The 26,093-nt window shown below is 56.1% G+C and overlaps 5 protein-coding genes across 5 annotated transcripts; 2 read left to right on the top strand and 3 right to left on the bottom strand.

The window, feature by feature from the left end:
- Window positions 1–247: 247 nt before the first annotated feature.
- On the bottom strand, window positions 248–4,358 carry B0I36DRAFT_150646 (uncharacterized protein). The gene is made up of 2 exons (XM_046148505.1): window positions 1,308–4,358; window positions 248–1,247 (listed from the first exon to the last, which is right to left on the bottom strand). The coding sequence occupies exons 1-2, from the start codon at window positions 4,179–4,181 to the stop codon at window positions 507–509; spliced, it is 3,615 nt and encodes a 1,204-aa protein (XP_046009117.1). The 5' UTR covers window positions 4,182–4,358; the 3' UTR covers window positions 248–506.
- Window positions 4,359–12,030: 7,672 nt separating this feature from the next.
- On the bottom strand, window positions 12,031–13,268 carry B0I36DRAFT_365546 (uncharacterized protein; the record flags this gene model as incomplete). Its single annotated transcript, XM_046159156.1, has 2 exons — window positions 12,031–12,992; window positions 13,049–13,268. The coding sequence occupies 2 exons, from the start codon at window positions 13,266–13,268 to the stop codon at window positions 12,031–12,033; spliced, it is 1,182 nt and encodes a 393-aa protein (XP_046009116.1).
- A 2,027-nt stretch (window positions 13,269–15,295) lies between these two features.
- B0I36DRAFT_329392 (uncharacterized protein) lies at window positions 15,296–17,492 on the top strand. The gene is made up of 6 exons (XM_046154712.1): window positions 15,296–15,643; window positions 15,698–16,094; window positions 16,153–16,270; window positions 16,322–16,386; window positions 16,444–16,474; window positions 16,545–17,492. The coding sequence occupies exons 1-6, from the start codon at window positions 15,389–15,391 to the stop codon at window positions 17,194–17,196; spliced, it is 1,518 nt and encodes a 505-aa protein (XP_046009115.1). The 5' UTR covers window positions 15,296–15,388; the 3' UTR covers window positions 17,197–17,492.
- A 968-nt stretch (window positions 17,493–18,460) lies between these two features.
- On the top strand, window positions 18,461–21,536 carry B0I36DRAFT_249340 (family 31 glycosyl hydrolase; the record flags this gene model as incomplete). The annotated part of the gene is made up of 3 exons (XM_046150466.1): window positions 18,461–18,683; window positions 18,760–19,806; window positions 19,972–21,536. 3 exons carry the CDS (start codon window positions 18,461–18,463, stop codon window positions 21,534–21,536), a joined length of 2,835 nt encoding a protein of 944 aa, XP_046009114.1.
- A 678-nt stretch (window positions 21,537–22,214) lies between these two features.
- Window positions 22,215–25,539, bottom strand: B0I36DRAFT_329388 (uncharacterized protein). Its single transcript, XM_046154711.1, has 3 exons — window positions 25,253–25,539; window positions 24,757–25,163; window positions 22,215–24,671 (listed from the first exon to the last, which is right to left on the bottom strand). Exons 1-3 carry the CDS (start codon window positions 25,337–25,339, stop codon window positions 22,520–22,522), a joined length of 2,646 nt encoding a protein of 881 aa, XP_046009113.1. The 5' UTR covers window positions 25,340–25,539; the 3' UTR covers window positions 22,215–22,519.
- Window positions 25,540–26,093: the final 554 nt, after the last annotated feature.

Here is a 26,093-nt window from a genome sequence, read left to right as displayed (position 1 = left end):
GAGTGCTTGTGTGCGAGTCCGCACCAGCCCGACCTGGTTGACAGAAAGACAGAATCCTTTGATGCTGAGGAAAAGCAAAACTCCCTTCGCCGAAATAAAACCAAACTCCGTCTAGCCTTTTCCGAGGTCCTTTGTTATGTTGTTCTTACATGACTTTCTCTGAACCCTACCCTCGCTGGTTGAAGGGCAGTATTACATGACGACTCCCCCTTCCTTTAACAACGAATTTGCCGCAACAGAGGATGCATGACCATGCCCTTGATTCAAGGCTGAGTCATTCTCTTGTATTGGTTTCGCTGGTTCGTATAAACAAAAGAAAATTGAAAAGAATGGGCGGTATTGCTGTAGCCAACAAGCTTCTCGCTGGAGGCTCTTAGCTGCTGCATTTCCGTTTGTTTGTTGGGCCGGCGTTGCTGAGCGGCCATAGGACGCCGCACCAGCGTGGAGACCACAACCATGTGTGATCGGGTTTGTTGTGGGCATAATCGCGCCATTTGTTGGGCACTTCAGACATCTGTCATCTCCGTGTCCAGGCACTGAGGCTCGACGATCTCGTCCGCGGGACCCCAATTGCCCTCGAATACCGTAGCTGAGGCGCGTTGGCGGGAGGCGATCCAACGGAACGCGTCAAGTCCGAGGATGTCCGAAATCCCTGGGCGACACATAGGCTCAGCCGCCAGCATGGACTTGACCACAACATCCAATGAGTTGCTATGCGTAGGGTCCTTCATGAATGCCGGAGGTTCTTGGAGCTCGTTCTTCTTGGCCAGTCCAAAAATGTCGCCAGTGTGTCTGGAGTTTCGACGGAAGTTGTATCCATGGCGTTTGATGCTGGGCCGAGGCTCCCCGGTGGCCAGGCTGTTGTTGGTTTCGAGTTCGTCCACAGGCATACCAGTTGCATCCCGGACGATAGCACTTGCGTCCTGGGTCAATGTTGGGACTTCTGAGAAATCTCCCTCACGTAATGCCGTCCAGGTCGCGCCGTTGTCAGGGAGCTTGACATTCGCGGCAATCTCGAGCATTATCAAGCCGAAGGAAAAGATGTCGGCGGGCTTGTCAATGTCTGAGCGAAGAGCCTCCGGCGCCAGATACTCTCGGTCCCCTTCTAGATCTGGTCCTTTACAGGCTGGGAGCGAGGTGGCAAGGCCAAAGTCGCCGATTTTGAGAGTGCCCTCAAAGTTGATGAGAATATTCGCTGGCTTGAGATCAAGATGGATGAAACCCTGTCCGTGAATGTGTGATAAGCCCTAGAGTGGCGTCAGTGAATCAAGACATCTAAGCTGTTCTGATAGGATGGGGATGCTTACCTGGCCGATTTCAAGCATGATCTTCCAGATCCTGAAATCATCGAGCCGGCCCATCAGGCCATTGGCGGCGAGGAAAGTGTCCAAAGTGCCCTCTTCACAGTACTCAGTCTGAATGTACAAGCAGCTCTTCTCTTCCCAACTGTCAATAAGTTGCAAAATGTGATCACAACCCTTCAAGGACTTGAGAATAGAGACTTCCCGCATGCGCATGCTGCGATCATTCTCGCCTTGAATCGGGAGCGTCAACTTCTTGACAGCGAAGACCTTGTCGGGAGCTGGTCCGGCAGGCGTTCGGTGAGTAGGAGTGCTGAAAAACCCACGCTGCACAGTGGTTGGTTGCAATGTATGAGAGAATTCGGCTACCTTCCAGACCTGGGAAAATTCGCCCTTGCCGATATATTCAACCTTGCCAAATCGCGACAAAAGACTCTCATCGACCTCACCAGAGCCAGCTCCATTGACTGGAGTAATGGCTCGGCGTTCTTGTGGTACGCTGAAAGTGCCATGACGAGTCGTGGGCGTGGCTGGGGGGAAAATCGACTTCTTCTCCCGGCTCGGCGGGAAGAAAAAGCCCTCTGTAGGATTAGAAATGGACAACCGGCTGGCGTCCGGGGGCACGACACTCTCTTGAGGAGTGTGCGGCGTAACGCTGTCGGCAAAGTCGATGCGGTCCAGAGGACTTGCTAATTTGAGCGAGCTTGTCTTAGTACGGAGTTCTGCAATAGTGAAAGAGGAGGGAAGTCTCAGATCTATCGTCCTGAGCGGTGCTGGCTTTGGGAATGATCCCCTCTTGGAGCGAGCTTGACTGAAAGATGAGTTCACGGCGATCGAAGGAGTTACTCCTCGAGCACCACCAATCCGACCAGTCTCGCCGTCCTGAAGATTGGTGTGCATCCGGTCGAGCACAACATCGCTCTCAGGCAGTTTGCTCCTTGTCAACTTACAGTTGTTATTGGCGTCGTGCTGCCATATCCTCCCAGAGCCAATAGCGGAAACAGGTGCGGGTAGATGACGGTTCGTAGTAGGACTCTCATTTGATAGTTCACAGAAGCTGCTCATGCTGTCTGTCTCAACCTGAGACTTCGTCGGCGTGGGGGGAATGTCGGTGTCCAGAGCCGCTAGGTTATCAATGCTCTTTCCGAGGGGGCTCGCCCCAGGGCCTCCAACAGCACCATCGTCACTGTATAGACTGAGGAGACTGCCCTTCCGTGAATGCTGTCTTCCGAAACCATTGAACAACGCTGGTCTTTGACTTTCTCCAAACGTGTGTTGGGATTTGGTGGCTGATAGAGGATTGAACGGAGTTGCAGGTTCTCCGAAGGTATAGCGAATGTGACGACCTCGACCCTTTGAGCTTCCTGGTGGAGGGGGTGGTGGATAAGTCGCGAAACCGCTAACCTGCTTCTTGCATGGCGTGTCTGGCATGATGGCGCCGACGCCATTCCGACCCGTGGAAGGACCAAGCTCTGGGTTTCGGTTCATCTTTGAGATGAGACCTGTCGAAGCAAAGGCACCTTCAAATGGTCTTGCATGTTTGTAATCCGGCGTAGATATGCTGGCCGTCGCCTTGCCCTCTCTCCGGGGTGGTACGGCCCCTATAGGCAAGCTCTTGGACCAGTTCATTGGTGCTCTAGGCTTTTCGGCGATCTGGATAGGGAAGTGCGTGGGCGAATCATCTCCTATACTCGAGTTTGATGATGAGGTCGTCATGGTCCGCGACAGAGGGTGTGGCTGGTGCTGGTCTCTCAAGGGATGAACCGAAGGGTTTGGGAGAGGCATCTGCATAAATGGGCTCTCCCGAGCCGGAGGAGGCATAAAGTGGTCTAGAGAAAGTCGCGGCCGGTTCTTCGATGCAGGCGAAGTAGCCTCATTTGAGGCCTGAGCCATCGCTTGGGCCAGGGCCTGGGCAGCCTGGCGCTTGCCCCAGGACGTACGCTCGCTACTGTGGCGTTGCTGTAATGTCGACTTCCTCAAGGAACCTGCTCGCCGAGGAATCGCAGATGGTGTGGGTGGGAACACAGACTCCATTGAGCTCATGGTTGGGAAGAGCCCAGCCATGGGCCAATCCTGCTCAGTTGTGGAACTTTCAGGAGATTCGGGCTTCGGCGATGATGGCGTATGATCAAAGACGTTGAAGTCCGCAGCAAAGTTAGAAGGGCCATAGCTGCGCCGCTTCGCCTTGGGACTGCCTGAAGCCACCTGGTCCAGTGACATGATTGCGTCGCTCCGCTTCAAAGGGCTGGCCAACACGCTCGGGTTACTGGTAACGCCCGCGTCTGAGTAGCGTGATTTGGCGAGCTGTGATGTCCCAGTAACATCTAGATGTACGCTGTGCCGGTTCGCGACCTTATCAGAACTCTTCCGTGGCACGGGGCTTCGTGCGCCCAGTATGTTTGTGTTTTCTTGGCCGGGAGGCGACGACTCTGGTGTGGTAGACCGAGGGTTGAGGTTGCCAGAGTTCATGGCGGCATGTAGAGCGCGGCGAGGAGGGCTTTTGGGTGAAGCTCTCTGCCTCGTAATGGATTTGGACCCAGATGCCGATACTGGACTCCGCGAAGCGGACTTAGCTGACCTGAGCGACAGCTTGACACTTGGTTTGAAGGGGGTAGCCAGGGGTGACTGGCCATGTATAGATTGTGGCGCGCTGTTTTGTGAAGAATGAGCAAAGTACTGTGACTGTGCGCGACGACACGATGGTGATGATGGTGAAGAACCAGCGTCAGAGCTGCTCTGAGACGTGGTCCTGACCAACGAGAATTTGGATGGCGAACGTGATAGTGACCGCCTCAGAGATCGTAGGCCAGCAGACACATCGACATGATGGTGATGTCCATGCGTCGGAGACGGGAGAGTCAGAGTCCCACCGTTCGACATCTTGATAGTTTGAAAGCGAGCTGGCAGTTGAGGTATTTGGGCAGCAGAGGGTGACGTGTTTGCTGGTAGCCGCAAGGATGACGGGCTCAAAGAAGTGTGTATATGCTTTTGCGGAGTCTCAGACCCTATTGTTTCCTTGCTGACATTGACAAACGGGTTCAACAATGAAATATTGTGTAGGCCAGGCAGGAATGCTTCGACTCAGACTGTCAGTGGGGTGCGGTAAGCGCAAGGAATGCTAGCACAGCGGACAGTGCAGTACCTCGCCTGACGGTGCTTTGTGCCTGCAAGAAAGGGTCGGCGAATACCACTATCTGGTCGGAGGGTCGTCTCCTTCAAACCATGGCTATTCAAGTTGTGTGCCGGCAATGATTCGCTTTGGACTGTAGCAAGTTGGCGCGAACAATGAATCAAGCACAGCAATGCCGACAAGAGCAGGAAGTCGTGCCCTGGAAGCCGAGGTGGTGGTGGAGGCTGACGTAGGACCGCGCTCGTTATTGGGAGGACCTGTTGAGTATCGAAGCTGTATATGCCAGTCGAGTAACTATCTGGTCGCGCTTGTCGTTGTTGCCGGTGCAGCGCAGGGCAGTGCAGTGAAGTGCGAGTGCGTCGACGAGCTGGTGTGTGCTGGAAGTGGAGAGGTGAAGTTGGCGTGGTGCCTAGAGGAGGCAGCGAAGACGCTGGGCGATCGACGATTTGTTTGTGGCGAAACGCTTGGTGTGAGTGACGACGGAGGTGACGATACGATGAGGATCAGAAAGGTAATTAGGTATCACACGTCGGGTTATTGGGGACAGGAGCCGGAGCGCCTGGTGTGGCGGGAAAGGCGGTCGAGCACGGGCGCAGACAGTGGAGTCGGAGCCACGGTGAAGGTTCCTGATACTTGTCTTGTCAGAGGCCAGGCTCGCGGGTCGTGGGCCTGACGAGCAGCACGGAGTGGGTAGAGGTTACAAGCGCGAGGCGGACAAGGGGTCGGTTCTCAAAAAAGGGGCCCCGTCGATGGTGCTGGCAACCTGGCAAGTCGCGAATGGACGGTGGCGGGCGTCTGTCCAGGCGGGTTCAAGCCGTCAGCCGGGGGGTGGTGCTGCTGATGCTGGTGCTGCTGCCGCTGCCTCGCAAGTTGGGCCGGGATGACTGCGAGACGCGTCTGGGCTGGTTTGTTTATATCCACACGTGGAAGGCGCGCGTCTGATCGCAGCCAGGAAAGTGGGGCCTATCCGTGCTGCAGCAAAAGTGACTAGACCCCTCCCCCTCCGCCCACGCCCTCTCCTCCCGACCACACATTGCTTCCAAGGCAGTCCATGACTCCATCCTGCCCGCGTCCAGCGCTGCAACGATTCGACGTTCAAGGGCTGTGTCTGTGTCCACCAGTGACTCAGCGCCTTGCCAGCCACCGTCCATCCCGCGTGCCTCCAGCGCGGGCGCTTCAGATGGGACGTTGCGAATCCCACTCCAGGATAAACACTGGCACTCCACCAGAGTGACCAGAGAGCATAACAGCCGACAAATTAGTCGTTCTTATGCCATGGCGGGAGTTGCAAGGGCCCAGCGATTCGTGATTCGCTAGTAGATTATCCAGAACGACCAATGTACCAAATGGACTGACTGCAATGTCGAGCAATAACGAGAGATTGGGCTAGTAATCTCTTTCCGGCTTCGCCACTTTCCACGCCGCTCAGCCCCTGCTCGTATGAATCTGGAGGAAGCGAGACTCGGCTGTCAACTCTGGAGACGACGAGGGATGTGCTGGCAGCTGCAAAGGCGCCTGCATCGAAGGACCACTCACGAGGCTGTCTCTGCAGGCCTCGTGGCCTCGTCCAACTCGCCTGACCGGCCCCGGTGCGGAGACTGACGATGCCCTCATGCGCACGAGACGCACAGAAGCGGGCGTCCCCAAAATTGAGGATACTCGCGCGCAGGTATCGCGCTGGGGAGGCAGATGTACCTCGTGGCCATGGCCGTTGTCACTCGCGGATGGGCCTGGTGGAGACCATAACAATGGCCAGCAGGAGCGACGCGTCTGAAGGAGACACGCGGTGGGACCTGCAGCACCATGTGGGGCTAGCGCCAACGCCTCCCACCTTCCCGCCCCCTGCTAGCCCAACTGCCCAAGTACAGTACCTTCTGATGTCCAATCCAGATGTCTTGCACAGTATCCTCAAGTCCGAAGCATGGGCTCGCGCGCAGGCGGCCGGCGACTCTGCGCGCTCCCGCAAGCCATCATGCTGCTGACCAGTGTCGAAACTCGGGTTCCAAGACACCTCGTCATCGCTGACGTTGTTACTCGGTGGTGCGACATTGCTTACTTTCTCTGCCGGAGTATCTCCACCACTCGTCGTCCTCGATAACTGACTACCAAGGGTAAAGAAGCAAGCAAGGTCAAGCAGCACTGACACGCCGAGGGGGGCGCCGGGGTGATGATTCGCGACGGCAAGGTCCAGCCAGGGGTTTCGTTCCGCCAGCCTTCCAGAGGCCCGGTCCTGTGCTTGCTGCCTGTCTGTCCGCCAGGTTCCCAGAAGCACGCACAAGCCGCTTTCGCCCCTCCCTCCGCCAGCGCGCAACCATTGTTTCCAGGGCGTACTTGAAACATGTTGTTTTCTTACCATCGTCAGCTATGAGATAGAGATCACGGAGGACGGCTTGCTATCATCATTGGATCTCGCCGTCGAGATCGACATAACATTACGCCATGGGACAAGTTCCCTCCTGCTGGTGCCTGACGCTAGTGTTGCGCCCTCGTCGAGTCGCCTCCTGCGAAACCCCAACTGATTACTACTTGCCCACTACGCTCGAAAACGATAAACAAAACATTGCATTGCGCCAATGATCCAGGGTCTCTCTCTGCAAATCTTCCACACCCATGGCACTCAGCAATCTTGTTGCCGTGCTGTGCGTCATGCAAAATGCAGTCTCCTTGCGCTCCCACCCAGAGTACACAGTGATATGTGAATTAATAATGAGGCACAAGACTGGTTATGATATGCCGCAGGCTTCTCCTCGGCAACCTGCTGACAAGTGGCATTACTGTATTTCGGCGACACACATGCGGCTCTACGGCATACCTAATCCCTCGCTCAATCGCCGGCCTTGGCGTTGCAATCGCGAGATTTGCCATGGGCGTGGCCAACAGTCGAAAGAGGCGAAACTTCAGCACGACTTCGCTTTGGTGGTGGGGAACCCTGGCCTTCCGCAGAGCCGGATTTTCCGGGGTCTGTGTGTCTGCATTCCCACGCGGCACATATGCTTGTCCCCTTGAGGCTGCTGGGGGTCGAAGCCCGCAGGTGGCTTGCATGAACGGGAACTCGAGAGTGTATTATGCAGGCTTATTGGTCATTTCCGGCACGGCCGATGCTAGCAGCATGTCGTCCATTCGCGCGTGCTGATTGGCCAATCCGTCTACAATGTCAACAAATGTCTCGTGTCTTCTTCCTTGTCCATGCAAGACCACACATGCCATACTGGCGCCCGAGTCACGACATCGACAACTCTGCTGAAAGATGGCCACTGCATTCTCAGACCATCACGTCGGCATTTTGCGATACAGAGCTTGCCCAATTAACGTCCACCACTCAGCCCAGGGAATTGGTTCCGTTCTTGAGCATGAGGACTCGTGCTCCCGCGTCTAGCAAATGTGCTGCGTCTGGCTGGCATCATGCTGAGACATCTGGAAACTCTTGAGCTCCCGTGTCTCTCCTGAATTATACTCCGTGGCATGCACTTTGTCCAAATAGTCCGGCGAAACGGCCGGGCCAGCGCAAGCGTTTCCCTGAGCCTGAGCCTGCCTGCCTGCGGGGCACATGGGATCGTGACAAGAAGGCAATTGTGCTTGACACCGTCCATGGATTGACCCACGCCTCTTCGCGTGGAGTCTCGACCAAAGAACCCCACGAACAATTTGACATCGCGTCTATCTGCCGTCTGCTAGTAGCACGGACTATTCTAAGCTTTGGCCCTCCATCGCCGATCTCCTTTAGTGTGAGAAATGCTGCATGTCCCTTGCGCAATCCCGTCCATCAGGTTTGTCCTCTCACCCCCCAAGACGCAGATGCCCAGAGCGTGCGGGCGGCAGGTTGGGCACCGCGATGATCGGCAATAAGGGTCTTTGATTCTCCTGGCCGTCCCGGTCTGACTAGTCAGCCCCGAAGCAGAGAGGGATCATGGCAATCTCGAGAAATGGCATGCCACATTCCTTCGGAATGCGATGCTCTAGCTTCAGAGGTGTTCATGCAAATCTCGTGTTTTGGTTGTTGTCCTCGTTGCTTTGAGTGATGTCGTCGAGGCAACTGTGGCACTGACATCAATACTCTTTCAGCGATTCTTGAATATCTTGATTGTGCTCGGCGGCTACTAAGGGTGCTGGACCCTCGTGCTTATCGATGTGCATGATCTTCCCAAAAGGAGGAGTGTCAAGCCGGGAGGGGATAGTCGCCAGGCCGATACTGACCGTGAGGAAAGGGATGAAATGGGGACTTGGCGCCGGGCATGGCGTCCTTCTGGCGCGTTCTAGGGCGTCCATGTGCATGAAGTCGGAGAGAGTTTCTCGCCGTCTTGAAGGCGTCGGCGACGCCGACAAAACACGAAGCCTGAAGAGAAGTGCTCGTCCCTCTCCACTGTACGACGTTGCGCCAAGAGGAAGGGGCCAATAACCCCGCCGAGTGACTGTTCAGTACTTGGCAGCCCAGCTAGTCTTGCAGAGGTGAGATCCAGTCCGGTGATGAAGCGCGCGCGGAGCGAAATCACAGCAAGTCACGGAACAAACTGAGCTAGTATAGAGTAGAACAGACAGCTGAGCAAGCAAGGCGGCCAGCTGTTGTTGATCGCGATCAGCTGAAGAGATCGGGGGACCTGTGGGTTTCAGCCTCTTCTGGTCTTTTGCGGTATAGGCAAATCCAGGCAATTCGTCTCGTCGTCGTTGCGCTGCCCGTTGCGCTTGGGCCTTGACAGCCACGTGCTCACTTGCTGGCGGGGACGGCGTCCTCTTATCGCGTTAGTGTCGGCGGCGCCGCTGACGTGTGTGAGACTACGCAGTTCAAAAGTGTTAGGCATATCACGAAGCGCCGCTGCTGCTAGTGGAGGTGGTGGTGGTGCTGGCTGTGGGTTTCGGCGCACGGATGTTTATTTTTATCTCTGAGCGTAGTAATCCTCTGGATCAGTGCAGGTGCTGCTTTCTGTGTGTTGTTTGCTGAAGAGACGGCGGTGACCCACTCGGTAGATAAATTGAAGGAACATTCTAGCGTGGCGGGATTAGCGCGGTTTGGGGGGCCTCTTACCAACAGATGAAGCGTTGCGCCTTGATCAGCCCTCTCGAAGAGGGTGGTGATGACGGCTGGCTGTAGTTGAAAGACTGGAGATAGTGGTCAGTCAAGCCCAGCGGGTGGCTTTCCGCGAATCAGGGGCCACGCGAGTAAGGCAAACCTGGTGGCCTTCATTACAGAATTCCGGGATGAAGCCAGGCTAATTCAGCGTTCGGCAACATTCAGGTCCAAGGCAAGTTCAAACTCACGCGATGCGAAACCAACCTCGATGTACCGGTATGCTGGACGTGCCAGGATCACGGAGGATCTGTCCGTCCCCCACAAAATCACGCAATCACCTCTCCCGCGCAAGGGTGTGTGATCCGGAGGATCAGGCCGACCGACCGCCGGGCCCATGGCAGGAGCGGAGGAAGTGCTACCGCTACGCTGCGGTGCAACAGCTGCCCATGTTACATTGAGGGGCACGACGTCGTTGACGACGCATAAGATTGCACGGATACTGGACGGACCCCTCTATTTACTTTAGTTGTATATTGAACGAACACTCGGGATGGGTTTGGCATGGCAACGATGAAAGATGTCAAGTGATCTTTTATTGCTGTTGGATGTTGGGGCGCGCCGACTTCCAGATTGGTTTGTCGGCGCAGAACGGGACACATTGTGGGTTTTCGTGGGAGTATTCCCCATCGGATGAATTATTGTATTCGAGGATCGATACTTCCCCCTCTCTGGGTCTTTCAAACTGGAATGATGAGTGGCGGCGAGTTCCGTATCACATGTTGACAGTTGCAAACTTGGAAGTGGATTCTGATGCACGTGATTGGCGTTCTGTTTGGAACGGCGTATTGCCATTTTTGTGTTTTGGAATGGGAGAGAGAGGACAGAAAATGAAAATACAAAAATACTTTAGTGTTTAAAAATATCCGGGTCTGCGAATATTGGTGCCATTCGTCAAATTGAGGTGAATCCCGTTGCAGAGAGACCAATAAGAGGTTATTCAAAAATGGGTTTATAGCATAATGAGCTGGTCAGTGTCAGTTTGCCTGCCCATCTAGAACCAGGGTTCTCCATATATATTTATAACCTTCTTATAATAGAGTACGGCTTTGCGATATGTCAAGACAGCGAGGTCCAAAGCTCCAGCTCTGCTTTAGAATCGTCCTGCTTTACTCTCGAGCTTCCGTCATTCCAACTTTCACATCTGCTCCGCGTGCAGAAGACCTGGCGAGCTCATGACGACAAGCACAGGATCTCCATGATGGATATGTACATCGGAAGACTAGTAAGATTTACACATACGTCGTAGCTGACATGTTTTCTGAGTCATGAAACTTGTATCTGACAAGTACATGTCCCAGTTACCGCTTTATCAAACCCCAGTCGTCGTTATCATAATCAAAGTCGCTGTCAATCTTCCCAAGCTATTCATCATCCGGGAATAATAACTTTGAACTTATACCTCCTGAATTGCAACAGATATCAACGGATAACCTGATAGCGTTCGCCTCTCCCTCTTTCTCCCGGGACGGAGAGAATAACAAAAGTTTAGCCGGTCAACTTTATAGCAGAACTCTTCATTCGAACATGTGCACCGCAACTGACCATTCCGCGCATTGTACCTACATGAAAATCCTCCCGCCTATACGCGCAGACAGTCTTGCTGAAGTGGATGCAATCCAAATCTGCATAACACAACTTGTGCAGATCGCGGCCTTAAACAGGGCCCAACACAGCGACTACTAACTGACTGTGAACAAGGAACGGTCCCAGAAAACACAACCCCGGGGGACAAAATAGCACCCAACCAAACCAATCGAGCAAGGCTAAGAAAATCAAAGCAAGTCAAAATACACAGGAAAATTCGCCGCCCGACACCTGAGCCTGCGTCCAGCAAGGAATCTTGGTGATATATGCCCGTCCCATACGCGCACAGGGGCAGGGAAAGCCATATCTGCTGTGATGATCCCGAACTTTGCACCACCACCACATCATGAAGTGTCCAGAAGAATAGTGTTAGTTGTCCGTGTCAATGCCCGCTATACAGGTGTAGCCCGTGGTCACCGGCCGGATTTTCAATGACACTGGTATGCTCGGCTGTTGCATTTTCCCTGGTCACTTTTTCAATTTTACTACGAGTGTGTCTTCTTTCACAAGGTGAATCCCACATTTGCCTGGGTTTGTGCATCTCGTAAATTTCACGAAATGCTCCAGTTGTGGATGGCCGGAGAAGCTGGTTCATCGGTGCGCAATGCCACAGGTTGAGACGGAGATGCAAAGAGGACGAGAGTATTGTTCAGCGGAAAAAATTGGCTGCATTGAAAGAAATATTCATTTCGCGCTAGGTATATCGCATCCCACACTCCTTTTGAAACTCCTGGGATTATGTATCTACAGCGCCGAAAATGACAAATTTCATTGGTATATATGCGTCGCAAGACCATAGCATTAAAAATGAAGAGAAATTCGTCATTATTAGTGTGGAGGTGAAAAAGAGATCAAATCCGTCTCGGGAATTGTCTGACCAGCGGATGAGCATCTTATTGATTGACGCTCCCTAGGCGCCAGGGCATTCTCCTCAGGGGCCAGAAGACACATCACTCCAACTCCGCAATCGGCGGCTGCATTTTGTTTCTCGCGTCGCCTATGGCACCTCGGTCGTCATCGTCGTGTGCCATGCTGGATACCGTCATGGGCGTCGACGGAGTAGCTGTACCAGCACCCCTGAGGCTGGGTGACACAGTCGGGTTTGGCGTGGCTGTGCTGTCAAGCTCGGCTGGTGGTGGACGAGGCACATCATTGGCAGGCAGCTCTGATTTGAAGCCGGACATGACTGGACTGTCCATCGCACCAGCATTGCTGCCCTGCCATGTCGAGACTGGTCTGTCATGGACGGAGCTCATCTCACCACTCCCTCTGTCTCCCCCGGCATGGGGGCTGGACTTGACGGAGTGCTGATCCTCAGTCCGCCGCCGCCTGCGAAGCATGCAAAGCAGCACGCCGACGGCAATGATGAGGAGCGCTCCCACGCCACAGCCGACACCGATGCCGATTGCGGCGCCCTGAGACAGGCCTGTGCTGCCACTGCCGCCACCAGTGTCTACGCCAGACCCAGTTGGCGACGCTTGCGCCATGTTCGATGTACTCGGTGTACCCGACGAGACAGCCGAGGACGAGCCGCTGGTGGTTGTGGCGGAACTCGCCGATGAGCTCGTGGGTGCTGTGGATGCGCTCGGGGTGATGGTTGGGGAGGTGGCGGTGGGCGTGTTGCCAGAAACCCAGGAGATGGAGCCGCTGACGGCGAGGGGGAGCGCAGCAAGGTTCTCGAGGATCGCGCTGGCGGTGAAGAGAGGCTGCCTGTTGCCACAGCTGCACTGCTTGTTGGCGTCCTGGACGGCAGTGGCACCGTCTGCCTCTTGACAGTTTGTCCAGGTGCCGGCTTTGGCATCGCACTGGACGAGGCCGGACCACTGCTGGGAGCCAAAGCTGCCCTTGTTGGGACACTTGCTCGAGTTGTAAGTCGAGTCGGTACAGCCAGCTATGTATGTGATGTCGCCCCCTGGAGAGTAGTGTCAGCAGCTACTTCATGAGATTGGGCGTGCTTTGGAGACATACTGTAGTTGTAGCAGGCATTGCTGGCGAGGCAATTGTCTCCAGCCTGGCAGCACGAGTAGGTGTCGAAGGCATAGTTGCCGCAGGGGATGAAGTTGTCGGCAGCAGGCTGGTTGGGGCCGAAGTAGCACTTGCCCAGCGAGATGTTTGGGTTGAGTAGACCGTCGTCGTCATTGCTGGCCTGCCGCCTGAGGCCGTAGCGATGGCGCGAAGAGGCTTCCATGGTGCTGGGCTGCTTGCTGTTGGGCCAGGTTCGCGAAGACAATCGGGTGTTAGTCTGGTCGAGCTGATGTGACTGACAGTCAAGCCACAACTGTTGGCTGCCAAGGAGCCTCTGGGCAGTGCTTGCGCAAGCCGCGGGCACGGGACTAGACTCTAGACACGATATCCGCCGGCGAAGGACTGAGGAGGAGGAGGTTGCCAGGAGGCAGTGGGAAGGTGCAGATCCGCAGTGTGCGACAGCGGGTGGAGGCGTAGAGTCAAGCCGTGGATTTGTAACAGGCCGGACGGGGAACAGCAGAGCGGACCGTGTCACTTTGCAAACAGGAGTGGGCAGCTGCAGGATTTGGCTGACTGAGGAGGAAGGGAGAACCACATGCATCGCCGGGCCCACGAGGATCTCCAGGATCAGGAGAGTGAGTGAGTGCCTGCGAGATCTCACATCTCACAGGCAGGGGAGGAAAAGACTAGCAACAAGCTCGTGGGCCGGCAACTGCTGCATTGGGCGATGGGCCAGGCGATCCTGCCACTAGGAGGCGCCGGCTGCGGGTGCCCAGGGAGGAATACGGACTCGCCCTGGCGCAATGACATAATGCCTGGGCGCCGCCCCGCCGTGGAATGCGACGCTGCCTCGCTGTCTCGCCCTGCGACGTCAATCCTCACGCCCACCTCACGACGCCTTCACCCGTCCGGTCCTAGCACCCCGCGCCGCCCTCAGCCACTGTTCCCGGCTCTGACCCCAGTCTGTCACCCTCAACCACATGCGGTCGTGATCGCCATCCGGTTTCTGCGTCGCAGTCGTGTTGGCTTGGCGGCGCTGTCATTGGAAGCCCCAGCCCCGACCAGGGTCATCCCGGCCTTTTGGGACTTGGGCCCTGCGGTGGAGTCATGGCTCGCTCGCGCCTGGGAAACCACTTGCACCACGGACCGGCTTCATGGCTGCCTTGTTATTGCGGTCTTGTGGAGGAGTGCTGCTCGATGACATTTACAAGGCGATGCTGTCGAATGATGCCTCGGTAAACTGCCTGGCTTGCTCTCGATAGGTTTCCTATCCGAGGAAAACAACCGATCTGAAAAGCGAAATCGATCGACGCCCAGATGGTTTTGCGGGCCTCCATCTCGCACATGGGTAAACCCCTGCTCAGTCCGGACCCAGGCGGCTCTTTTTGGTCCTCACAACCTCAACCACTGCTGTCCGCCAGCAATCAGCCTATTGAAGATCTCTGCAAACTGCACTGACATGCAGGGACAAATGATCAATCACGAATAATGATGTGACCTTCCTCGCTTCCGAGTTCCATGCTGAATCATTGCGGTTGCTGCCAAGACGAGGTTGACACATGATGACTTTCACCTATCAGATTAAGCACCGGCTTGTGATCGAGCAGCAAACTCCGAACCTTTCGTTTCGGGCCCGGCAGAAACTCTACCGTCAAGAGCCCGGCGAAGGTCCCTGGCGCAATCCTTGACTCTTTCACAGGAGGCAGCCGCTGAGATGCAAGGATAGTCTGTCATGTCTGTACAACACGACAGCTTCTGCCCCTGCTTGGGTTATTGGCACTTGTTGCGCACCCAACCCGAACATCTGCGCTTTCCACGTGCTGAGTGGGCGAGAACGGCCATGTTTGCTGACCGCTGAGCTGCACGCTGTGGCTGTGGTTGGCTTGTACGCTTCCGCCTCGTGTAACACGGCGTCCCGTCCCATGCCACGAGCCTTGTGTCGACAACCGACTCATCTTTCTGGCAAAAAATTGTCATTGCGACTGACTTCAGCGTCTGATAACTATGGGTACGGTCCTCTGAGACGAGGAGCAGGCCTCTCGCCTCTCATCTTAGGCCTCAGAATCCGCGAAAGGCATCTTGGCCGATAACTCTCCTGTGTTTCCGAGCGTCCTGTGTTCTTGGAGACGGGAAGCAGCAGGACTCTCGAGCTTCATGCAGGGTCCCTAATACAGTGACATATCCGTCTGTATTCTTGAGACGCTGCGCGCCGCGCGTCAGAACCTTGTCGACGCCGAAATCAGCGGCGCTGCTCGACTTTGCAGGCTTAACAACTCTGCGGTATATCAGAAGCCCACTAAACGTTGTTCACGCAACTTATACAGGCTGGATCTTATTCCGAGGATGTATTTCAACCACGAGCAACATAAGATGGCCGTGTTTCACCCAAGGGCTGGAGACCACATGCACTACCCGGACTTCGTTACGGGTGCGCAGGCGCGGTCAACCGAAAGCGAAGAAAACAGAGGACCGCTCATCTTGGGCACAATCTGCGCAGTCACGGCTCTGAGCACCTTGTTCAGCGCGGGTCGCCTGCTGGTGCGTGGCAAGCTCAAGGGCCGGCTTTTGCTTGACGACTACTTTATAGCTATTTCAGTGGTCAGTCAAAGCTCTGGACAGGTGCGATTCGTACAACTGCTAACTTTCAGGCAGTTATGCACCTGGCTTACTGTCGTGTTTCAGTTCATGGCGGTGCGCTCCGGAAACGGGCGGCATCTTCATGCCCTGACGCCTGAGCAACGCGATGGAGTAGCGCACTGGACCATCATAGGCTTCGTGCCCGGTATCATGTCCTTTGCGACGCCTAAGTTAGCCACGATTGATCTCCTCTGCCACATACTTCTGCCATCGCGGAACCACCGCGTATTCATGTGGCTGCTCGGCTGGACCTGCTGGATACAGCTCATGGTCACGGTTGTCTTCCTGTTTGTTAAGTGCGACGGGGCACATCCGACACCGGCCGATTCAGTTCTGGTCAGCCCTGCCGCAGCCATGCAGGAGGGCTGCTTGGATCCGTGGGTCAACATCAATTATGATGTTTACACTGGAGGTGAGCTGTCATGTTTCCTCTGGATACGACCGTGTCAACTGACTATGACTTTCATCAGCGTTCTCTGCCTTCGTCGATCTGTACCTTGCAGTCTACCCTACGGTCGTACTATGTAAACTGCGGCTGAGTATCGGCAAGAAGATTGGTCTCAGTATTGCGTTGGGCTTTGGCTTCGTGTAATTCGCCTCCCGACACGCTTGAAATATCAAGAGCTGATGCAATTGCAGGTCCACTGTCGTCGCGATCTACAAATGCACCATGATACCATCGCTGGAATCTCCCGACTTTTCATGCAAGTCTTTTCATCATATCGAGTTTTGGGGATCTTGCTGACCCAATTTCCATACAGACGACTCGTCGACGCTGGTTATTTGGACATGGTACGTGAGGCTCGTCGCCGATGTGTGGAAAAGCTCATTATACCAGAGCTAACTCGATGTCGTTTCCCAGTGTCGAAGGTAGTACAATCATTATCGCCGCGTGCATCCCGATCCTCAAACCCTTACTCGATCTTGCCCGAGCTGGCTGCAGCCAAGCCACAGCCTCAGTGTGCGGCGGCTTCCCATCACGACACCGAACGGTCTCGACCGGGGCTGAGCCAGGTGGTAAGAATTACCGTCGCAGACAGCAGGCAGAAGAAGATGACGACTTAGGCCACAGCCTGTTCCGATTGGGAACAAGGACCGGCGTCATTGCTGGTGGCCCAACTCGAGGACACCTGGAGCCAGATAGAATTCCAGACGCACGACTGAAAGCGAGCAGCTTCTCGCACCAACATCATTGCCGCAGTCGGCACGATCAGCACGACTCGAACAAGGGAGCCAAGGATGCTGTCATTGGCCTTTGCTCGACATCGAGCCAGGACTCTATCCTGCGTACAGGCAGTGCCAGCGATGAAGCAGATACGGAAGACACGGAGCGGGGTGGAGACGTCCACAACCAAGCACAGCAACCAGCGACATTATCGAGCGCAGACGCAACCAAGAACTCTGACATGGTGCTTCAGCATGGAGGAATCATGAGAACTGACAGCATCGAGATATCTTTCAAGCCGGCAAGTGTACATGAAGGTCATGGCTGCGAGGTAGCCCGAGCGTTGTGAGGTGAGCACGCGGCGGAACATTCTCATATCATGCTCGTCTATTAGTTTGTGGCCGGGGTATGGCCCATTTCTTGTGTGTGGGGGTATGGAAGGGCAACCTTGACCAGGCAGGTCATCGGACAGACTTGTGCAATTCATTGCCATAGTAACCTAAGCAATGCATGCGTGGTGGAATTTCTGCTGATGTACAAGGGCACGTCAGATCCATAGAGCCCCCAAACTCCTGAGCATTAAAAGCACGACGCGAGGAGGAAGCAAATGAAACATTGGCCTGGCGGCTTCGCCTACTTGACGCTTGAATTTTTTTATTTTTTTTTCACACTTGCACACTAAAGACATGAACCTTGTGCACGAGAAAGGTCTGCAGCTGAAAAAGAGAGGCTTGTGGAGTTTCCTGGTGTGGGTGTTGGTGACCCTAGCGCAAAAGAACCTCCTCCGCAGATTGACTGTGGGGATCCGGGAAGCTTAGCCCGAGGCGGGCGGGGAAGTGAGGCCAATCAGCGCCAACACCGCCCGCCCTGAGGATGCTAGAGTGCGGGGGATCCGGGGGAACCAGAGTCCACCTTTCGATCACTTGTCCCATCTCGACGCCCTTGTCCTCCTACTTGCCCAGACAGGCGACAGGTACGGCAGCCCAGATCCCTCGCGGCGGAGAGCACATCCAGAAGCACCGGAATACCGCCGCCTCTGCTGCAGGCAGCAAGCCGGGCCGACTGTCACGATGCAGCAAAACTCCGCCCAGGTGGCATGGGGAGAGGTCTGCCGGCCTCCTCGCTTGCCATTGCATTGTCGGTGTGCAGGCGCCCTTGGACCAAGTAGGCAGGCCGCCCGATTCAGACTACCTTGCGGGACATGCTCCGAGGCGCCGCCGAGAGATGGCGCGAGGAATCTCTTCCTTGCTCATTGCCCTAACAACTGGAAAAAGAAAGATCGTGGTGACCGTGGCTCGCCCAGGGCAGAATCTCATGGGGCTTACAGCCACGATCCAGGCTGCTTTCCTGCGCGCTGCCTGGGAATTGGAGAAGCGACATGTGGGGTTTAGCTCGAGCTCTCCCACACTTTCCAAAGTTCGATGACGATCCTATGCCTACTTCAGTATGCAATTGCTGCAGACAGCAATGGGACGTGGTTGGCAGATATCGCGTATAAAGCCTGAGGGCTCCGGCTCCTGGCGTCTCTGTCCATGTTGTGCCAGTACACAGCCTCCACATGCGAAGATAAAGTCTGAGCGAGGTGAAACATCACTCTCTGCAGCGTCGTCATCATGGCGAGCCTCCTCTTCTTGGCTGCCGTCGTCTCGGCTGCGTCGTCTCTGACTTCGCGAGACTACACGGCCGACCCCCTCGCTGCTTGTCCGGGTTACAAGGCATCCAATGTGCAGACCACCGACACGGGCTTGACCGCCGAGCTCACCTTGGCTGGCACTGCGTGCAATGTCTATGGCACCGACCTCGATGACCTCGTTCTTTCCGTTTCTTATGACACTGGTAAAGACACAACCACTTTTTTCACATGGCCCACCTCACCAATAGGCAGTAGCTGACCCCCAGTGCCAACGTGTAGAGACGAGACTCCACGTCAAGATCCAGGACGCGGCGAACAACGTCTATCAAGTGCCCGAGTCTGTGTTCCCTCGGCCGCAGTCCGCTGGCGTCAAGCCGTGCGACTCGGCGCTCAAGTTCGAGCACACAGAGAATCCTTTCTCCTTCAAGGTCTCGCGCTCCGACACGGGAGAGGTCCTCTTTGACACCTCGGCCGCCAGCCTCGTCTTCGAGTCGCAGTATCTGCGCCTGCGGACAGCCCTGCCAGACGACCCCAACCTGTATGGCCTCGGCGAGCACTCGGACCCGTTCCGCCTCAACACGACCGACTACATCCGCACGCTGTGGTCGCAGGACGCGTACGGTGTGCCTACAGGCTCGAACCTCTATGGCAACCACCCGGTCTACTATGAGCACCGCGCCACGGGCTCGCACGGCGTCTTCCTGCTCAACTCGAACGGCATGGACATCAAGATCAACCGCACCGAGCAGGCCGGGCAGTACCTCGAGTACAACACCCTCGGAGGCGTCGTCGACCTGTACTTTGTGGCGGGCCCGTCCCCGGTCGAGGTCGCCCGGCAGTACGCGGGCATCGTGGGGCTCCCCGCGATGATGCCGTACTGGGGTCTCGGATTCCACCAGTGCAGGTACGGGTACCGCGACGCCTACAACGTGGCCGAGGTCGTGTACAACTACAGCCAGGCCGCGATCCCCCTCGAGACGATGTGGACCGACATTGACTACATGTATCGCCGGCGTGTCTTCTCGCTGGACCCGGAGAGGTTCCCGCTCGAGATGATGCGTGGCCTGGTCGACCACCTCCACGCCAACGATCAGCACTACGTGGTCATGGTCGACCCTGCCGTCGCCTACTTTGACTTCCCAAAGGCCCTTCAGCGTGGCATTGACGACGACATCTTCCTCCTGCGCCAGAACGGCTCGCTGTGGCGTGGTGTCGTCTGGCCGGGTGTCACAGTCTTTCCGGACTGGTTTGCGAAGAATATTCAGGAGTACTGGAACAACGAGTTCAACATCTTTTTCGACCCCGAGACCGGAGTAGATATATCAGGTACGTACTGTTTATTCAGTGTGAAGTCTACCTACCCAGTAGGTAGCTTGATACTGCGCAACTCTGCACAGCCGCCCGCAGCACCCCTCGAAGACCTTGAGCCTCCATCACTACGGTCCTGGCTGTTTCAGAAGAAATTTGTACTGACGAGTTTGACAACCACAGCACTCTGGATTGACATGAACGAGCCGAGTGATTTCCCTTGTTTCTTCCCCTGCGACGATCCAGACAAAGCGGCGATTGGGTATCCCCCGGAGCCACCTCCAGTCAGGTCACCACCGCGGCCCCTGCCGGGATGGCCATGCGAGTTCCAGCCCGAAGGCTGCTCCACGGCCTCGTCCACACGTTCTGTGCAAGGCAGCAGGGACCTCGACACTGTGCCCAACACCTTGCGGCATGACAACCCCTTCTTCATCGAGCCGCGCCAGGAGAGCGGGCAACAGCAAGGCCTCCCCGGGCGGGACCTGCTGTTTCCAAAGTACGCGATCCACAACAAAGCAGCATACGAGGACTCGTGGAACGCCGCCGAGGGCGGCATCTCCAACAAGACGGTCAACACGGATGTGATCCACCACAACGGCCTTGCCATGTACGACACGCACAATCTCTACGGGACCATGATGTCGAGTGCCTCGGCCGAAGCCATGCGGCAGCGCAAGCCCGACCTGCGGCCCATGATCATCACGCGGTCGACCTTTGCCGGGGCCGGGGCAAAGGTCGGGCACTGGCTCGGGGACAACCTGTCCATCTGGGACCACTACCGGCTCAACATCCGGTCCGCCGTCGCCTTTGCGGCCATCTACCAGGTGCCCATGGTGGGCGCCGACGTGTGCGGCTTCGGCGCCAACACGACCGAGCAGCTGTGCGCCCGCTGGGCCACCCTGGGCGCCTTCCTGCCCTTCTACCGCAACCACAACTCGCTCGACTCGACCGACCAGGAGTTCTACCGGTGGCCCAGCGTCGCCGCCGCGGCAAAGGCCGCAATGGACATCCGCTACCGCCTCCTCGACTACATGTACACGGCGCTGCAGGCCCAGCACGCCGACGGCACCCCGCTGCTCAACCCAGTCTTCTACCTGTACCCGCAGGACAAGGAGACGTTCCCGCTCGAGCTGCAGTACTTCCTCGGCCAGGGGATCATGGTCGCGCCCGTGACCGCCGAGAACGCCACGAGCGTCGACGTCTACTTCCCCGACGACACCTTCTACGACTGGCACACGCTCCGCCCGGTGCCCGAGTCCTACCGGGGCCAGACCGTCACGGTCGACGCCGGCACCGACTGGGGCTACATCCCGCTGTACCTGCGCGGCGGCGTCATCGTGCCGCTCCGCGTAAACTCCCAGATGACGACGACCGCCCTGCGCGAGCAGGACTTTGAGATCCTCGTGCCCCTGGGCGGCGGCAAGCCAGCGCACGGAAAGCTATACCTCGACGACGGTGTCAGCGAGGTGCAGCCCGCGGAATCGACGAGCGACATCGCCTTCTCGTTCGACCCGGCGACGGGCGAGCTCGTCGTCTCGGGCCCCTTCGGGTACCAGACAAAGTCGAGGATCACAAAGGTCACGTTCCTCGGCCTGGCCGCCGAGCCCTCGCAGCCGCCGAGCTGTGACGGGCAGAGTCTCGAAGGAGGAGAAGGAGGGGGACACCACTACCACTGGGATGGCAGTGCTTCGACGTTGGTGGTGGAGCTGGATCAGCCGCTCACTCGGGGGTTTACACTGAAGATCTGAGGGTAACAAAAAAGAAGAAGAAAATACACTTTGATAAGCTTTCTGACACCACCCAGGAAATCAGAGGAAGGAACCAAAAGAGCCTAGCTTGTAATGCCGATATGAGAGAGGAAGAATGAATAATAGTAAGCCAGCCAGCCAGCCAGCCAGAGAGGCCGGCAGATGACTGAAAAGAAAACCAGGTTGTAATAATTGTGCCTCACGTCTGGCCATCCTTGCCACTCCGTGCTAACTAGCCCACTGGAGTCTGTACAAAATCAGTCCAGGAGTGTGTATGCGTTTGTGAGAAGAAGCCGACATCCCCGCCCAGGCCTAGAAAGTTACTTGCGTTGTATTATCGACAGACCGAGGACACGGAGAGCCAAAAATGGCCAAGCCATCACGAAGTCTAGAGAGCATGGGAATCACTTTATGCCCGCCGATGCGCTACCAGTTCCACCCAGTCCTGCGAATGACCTCTTGACCGATTTTGCACCGGGCGACCGACGACCCTGTCAATTTTGATCCTGCCAATATGCAAACTGTGGCAGTAAGGATCTTTGAAGGTGCTTATCGGTCGGAACAGTCCGTCTGGGCTTGCTATCTGCCACGAGCATCCAGCTGGACACAGTACAAAGCAGAGAAGAGCCTCAAGAAAGAAGACGAACAACCACAAGGTGTGCGTCGATAAGAGCCAGAGTATGTTGATTCAGTTAGGTCGTCAGTCGTGATTTGTATTCGTCATTTAGTCATATCAAACAACAAAAAGCCATGTGAAACAAAGATGCAGGGTCGCTCAAGTTCAAAAACGCCTCCCCGACTCATGTCTATGCCGTCCAACGTGGCCAGACCTCGTATCTGGTCGTGCCCTGCCGGACAAAGAGAGGGCCCATGCCGTCGTGTCCGTCGTGATATGTGCCATCTATCGAGGAATTCTTACGCATGACCGCTAAAATGCACAAACAGTACGCCATGCGACTCGGCATGCCGCCGGCCCTCTGTCATCACCGATCGACCTCCATCGCCGTGCTGAGCGTCGAGGCAGCCACGATAGTGCGCTCATTCTCAAGGTCATCTTTGTAGTCATGCTTGCCAACGTGGTTGTACTCCTCGTCTCGTTCATGCTGCTTGCCATGATCAAGCTGAGCAACATCGTTGGCCTGCTCCTTCGCTTCACGGTGATACACCTCAGTCGTGTGATTAATACTCACAATGCCGCTGCCGCCGCCGCCGCCCTCGACAGGGGATGAAGACCCCATACCATTCAATAGTCGATACTCGCCATCGGCCCTGCGTTCTATCACGCCTTCATCCAGTGCCCATTGAGCCAGCAGCGGATCGACGTTCAGACGCCCGGCTTCACTCTTCTCCATGTGCCGCCCGACATGCTCGGTCCACTCGTCCCACGATGTCGGACCCTCAAACACGCTCGCGCAGTCTGGCTTTGGGCACGCTGAACGCTGCGGCGGTCTCCGCCGTACGACTAGACACGACTGCTGCATCTCCTTGACATGAGTCTCCCACTCGATCTGCAGCTTGCTGTCGCCTTTCGTGAGAGCCTTCTTGATTGCAAAAGGCGCATGCATCCGTCGCAAGTGTTGAGTGAAGAGATCCTTGCGGTTAAACTCATTGCCCTTGCCCTCGCTGGCGCTCTGTGGACAAGCCGTGCACCGGTAGTACGTGAGGCACAAGTGCTGTGATGCGATATGCCTCTTCCACTCGTTTTTGGATCCAAAAGTGCTCGAGCATCCTGCGAACGAGAATGCGCATGGGAACGGCCGTGTATGAGCAGCAGCGATGTGCTTGCGCAGTGACGACGTATCCTTGAACGGTGCGTGGCTGCAATGATCACATCGAGTCTCCTGACGTGGTAGCTGCTTGGTGAGGCTCCGCCGCTGCTGCTTCCCTTTCGATGGGGTTGAATCGTGACCACCAGCGGAGTTTATTTCAGGCACAATAGATGTACTCGAGGTGTCCGGGGTGACGACATCAAAGTCACGCTTGGCCCGGTGGTCCCCAAGGGGCGAGCTCGCTTGTCCTGCATCATCGCTCAGATGGCGCATATGACTCAAGGCGCTGAGCTGTTCTGCAGCCTCCTTCATCTCGGCGGAATCTTCAGGATCGGGCCTGGCCGATTTCGCCGGGCGACTGGACGAATGCGTGTACAAAGGCTTTCGAGCGGAATTGGATCGTGGCAGACTATGAGGATCAAGTCGCTCGTTCAAGCGCACGGGGGTCTCTGGCAGTACCTGTGATGTTTTCGAAGACGCATCATGTCGCTGACCAGTATGGTTCGCTGTAGCTGAATGCCGTGCAGCTAGAAGCACCCGGCCGGCTTCCATATCCTCCGCAACGGCCGTCTTGATTGCAGGCGACTGGATCAAACGTTCGTACAGATGAGTCATGTTGTGCGAGCTGACATATCCGAGATAGCAGCAGACCTTGTCGTGCTGGACAATGTTCCACACAGACATTGGCATCGAGATGAGAAGCATAGTCGGTGGTCCCAGAAACATGCCCTCCACACTGATCGTCGATACGTCCCCAGCCCTTTGCTTGAGCCAGTTGTGGAAAGATGACATGTCCGGACTCGCCTCGCCAACATAGGTTGTGCAAACCAAGACTCTCTGCTCGTCAAACGTCAAGCCCGCGACCATACTCGGTCGTATGATTGCATCTTCAAAACCTTTCGCAGTGTCTCCCTCTGATTGGTTTCCGGATGATGTATCTGGTAATGGCAAAGGCGTAAGCGTCAGGCTTCGCCCAGTGCCTGCAGCCAACTTGTAGAGCAACGGCAGATGATCGTGCTGGAAATCGAGCCTGCCTGTGCCATTGGGGAAGTCTGTTGCATGTGCCAGCTCGTGTCGTCGCTGAATAACGATATAATGAAACAAATGCTCAGGCGTGAAGGCTCGCTCGCCCGAAAGCCTGTAGAATGCGTCTGCAAGCTGGACCGTAAATGAGTGTGCCACATGTGCGCGAGGCTTGCTGTCGATAGTCCCGCATGCCAGAACATCTTGCACGCTGGCGCTATGCTGGAATGGCGCTTCGTAAGCCGCATACGTGTCGAAGAGAAACAATATATCAGATGACGACTCTTCGAACAAGCAACGCAGGCCCTTCCATACTATTCTTGGGGCATCGTCACGAATTTCACTACAGATGAAATCACATCATTAGAATCAACTTGGGCCATCGTACTGCTAACTTGCTCGCACACGACCGGGGTCGTCGAACCTACCTGGTCCAATGCAGCTCGTTGTCCGCACCCATAACACTGTGCCCGGCATAGTACACAATCAAGAGGTGTTCAGGCCCTTGGCTCTCCAAGAACGATTGGATCCGCACTCCCAGCTTCAGACTAGCTTTCGAGCTGTTCGGAATGTTGTATCGATGTGTCGCATAGCCATAACGATCGCGAAGGAGATGTTCCAGAGTGTCCGTGTCAGCCTCGGGTGTGTCGGCTCCACTGCCTTCCCAGCGCAGCATCAAGACGGAGGCCCTTGTGTGGAGAGATTTTTGCGTCTGTCGGCTTATGAGCATAGCCGCATCCTGTAGGTGCCTGGCGAAAGATTCGAACTCGAGCCTCTCGGGAGGCGGTGGGAGGCTTGCATCTTGAGCGGGGGGCGGTGGCACTACGGCAGACGGCTACGATGGCGAGGGCAAGCGAGCGTGTTAGCTTTGTGTCGCAGGGGAGGAACACTGTCGGCAAGCACTTGTTGGTTGAAGTAGCTTACAGACTCATAGGCATAATGCGCCGGCGTCGGGCTTCCCTGGGCCTCGACCTTGGGAGCGAGTCTCCTCTTCTTCGCCGCGGGCTCCATCGAAGAGTAAGCCCGACGACGGCGATGCTGTAGCTGCGCTGGGATGCGGTGTGCGGGTGGACACCACGCGAGGCAAGATCACCGAGGTAGCAGCATGGACGGCAGGCCACGTCTGGACGGCATTCGGCTGGGAGACGTGCTCAGGCTGGCATTTGACAATGCTGAGAGGTGGTGAGGCTAGCAAGAATGGCCATTGTCTGACCAGGGACCAGGCTGATGGATTCCACAAAGTGGTTGAGCTCCGCACCACCTCGTCCATCCGAACGTGGTTCCCCGCCGTTAGGTCAGATGAGCCGTGATTGGCCGGGAGCTCCTTCCACAGCGGCTGGCAGCAACCTTGGACCGGCCCAGAGGTATCGCCCCGAGTCGCGACTCATGATCAAGTACCTGGAGGTATCCAATCCGTCATAGATTCCCACACAAAGAGCAACAAGGTACAGATGAAGAACCTTCAATCCCCGCCGACCCCTAATCCACAACCTCGCGATCCAGGCACGAAAAAGTGGGGCGAGGGCCTGGCCGTTGAGATTGGACCCGTGCGCTGGTGCGCTCTGTGCCATCTGCTGCTGTGTTGCCTTTCGATTGGCGTCCAATAAGAGGCTATGATTCTGCACATCGGCGAGGCCATGAGGGGTCCTCGCAATTTGATTCGGCTGCAAAACGATGCTGAGGACTTGTGCATTGACGAGGTCGACGTAACTCTGGGTCGGGTCTTTGCCGCCCCGCCGAAGTCGGGACTGCTTCATAGGAAATC

The sequence above is a fragment of the Microdochium trichocladiopsis genome (assembly GCF_020744255.1).
Source record: "Microdochium trichocladiopsis strain MPI-CAGE-CH-0230 chromosome Unknown B0I36scaffold_8, whole genome shotgun sequence".
Lineage (NCBI taxonomy): Eukaryota > Fungi > Ascomycota > Sordariomycetes > Xylariales > Microdochiaceae > Microdochium > Microdochium trichocladiopsis.
Note: the sequence above shows the minus strand (reverse complement) of the source record. Positions and strands in the feature narration are given on the sequence as shown.

Excerpts from the sequence above, each read along its gene's own strand:
- B0I36DRAFT_150646 (XM_046148505.1), bottom strand. The coding sequence starts at position 4,181 with ATGTCGAACGGTGGGACTCTGACTCTCCCGTCTCCGACGCATGGACAT. Across the intron at positions 1,248-1,307 it reads TCATGCTTGAAATCGGCCAG|GGCTTATCACACATTCACGG; the intron begins GTAAGCATCCCC and ends ACGCCACTCTAG.
- B0I36DRAFT_329392 (XM_046154712.1), top strand. The coding sequence starts at position 15,389 with ATGTATTTCAACCACGAGCAACATAAGATGGCCGTGTTTCACCCAAGG. Across the intron at positions 16,271-16,321 it reads GCGTTGGGCTTTGGCTTCGT|GTCCACTGTCGTCGCGATCT; the intron begins GTAATTCGCCTC and ends ATGCAATTGCAG. Across the intron at positions 16,475-16,544 it reads ACGCTGGTTATTTGGACATG|TGTCGAAGGTAGTACAATCA; the intron begins GTACGTGAGGCT and ends GTCGTTTCCCAG.
- B0I36DRAFT_329388 (XM_046154711.1), bottom strand. The coding sequence starts at position 25,339 with ATGGAGCCCGCGGCGAAGAAGAGGAGACTCGCTCCCAAGGTCGAGGCC. Across the intron at positions 25,164-25,252 it reads CGCATTATGCCTATGAGTCT|CCGTCTGCCGTAGTGCCACC; the intron begins GTAAGCTACTTC and ends TCGCCATCGTAG. Across the intron at positions 24,672-24,756 it reads AACGAGCTGCATTGGACCAG|TGAAATTCGTGACGATGCCC; the intron begins GTAGGTTCGACG and ends TTTCATCTGTAG.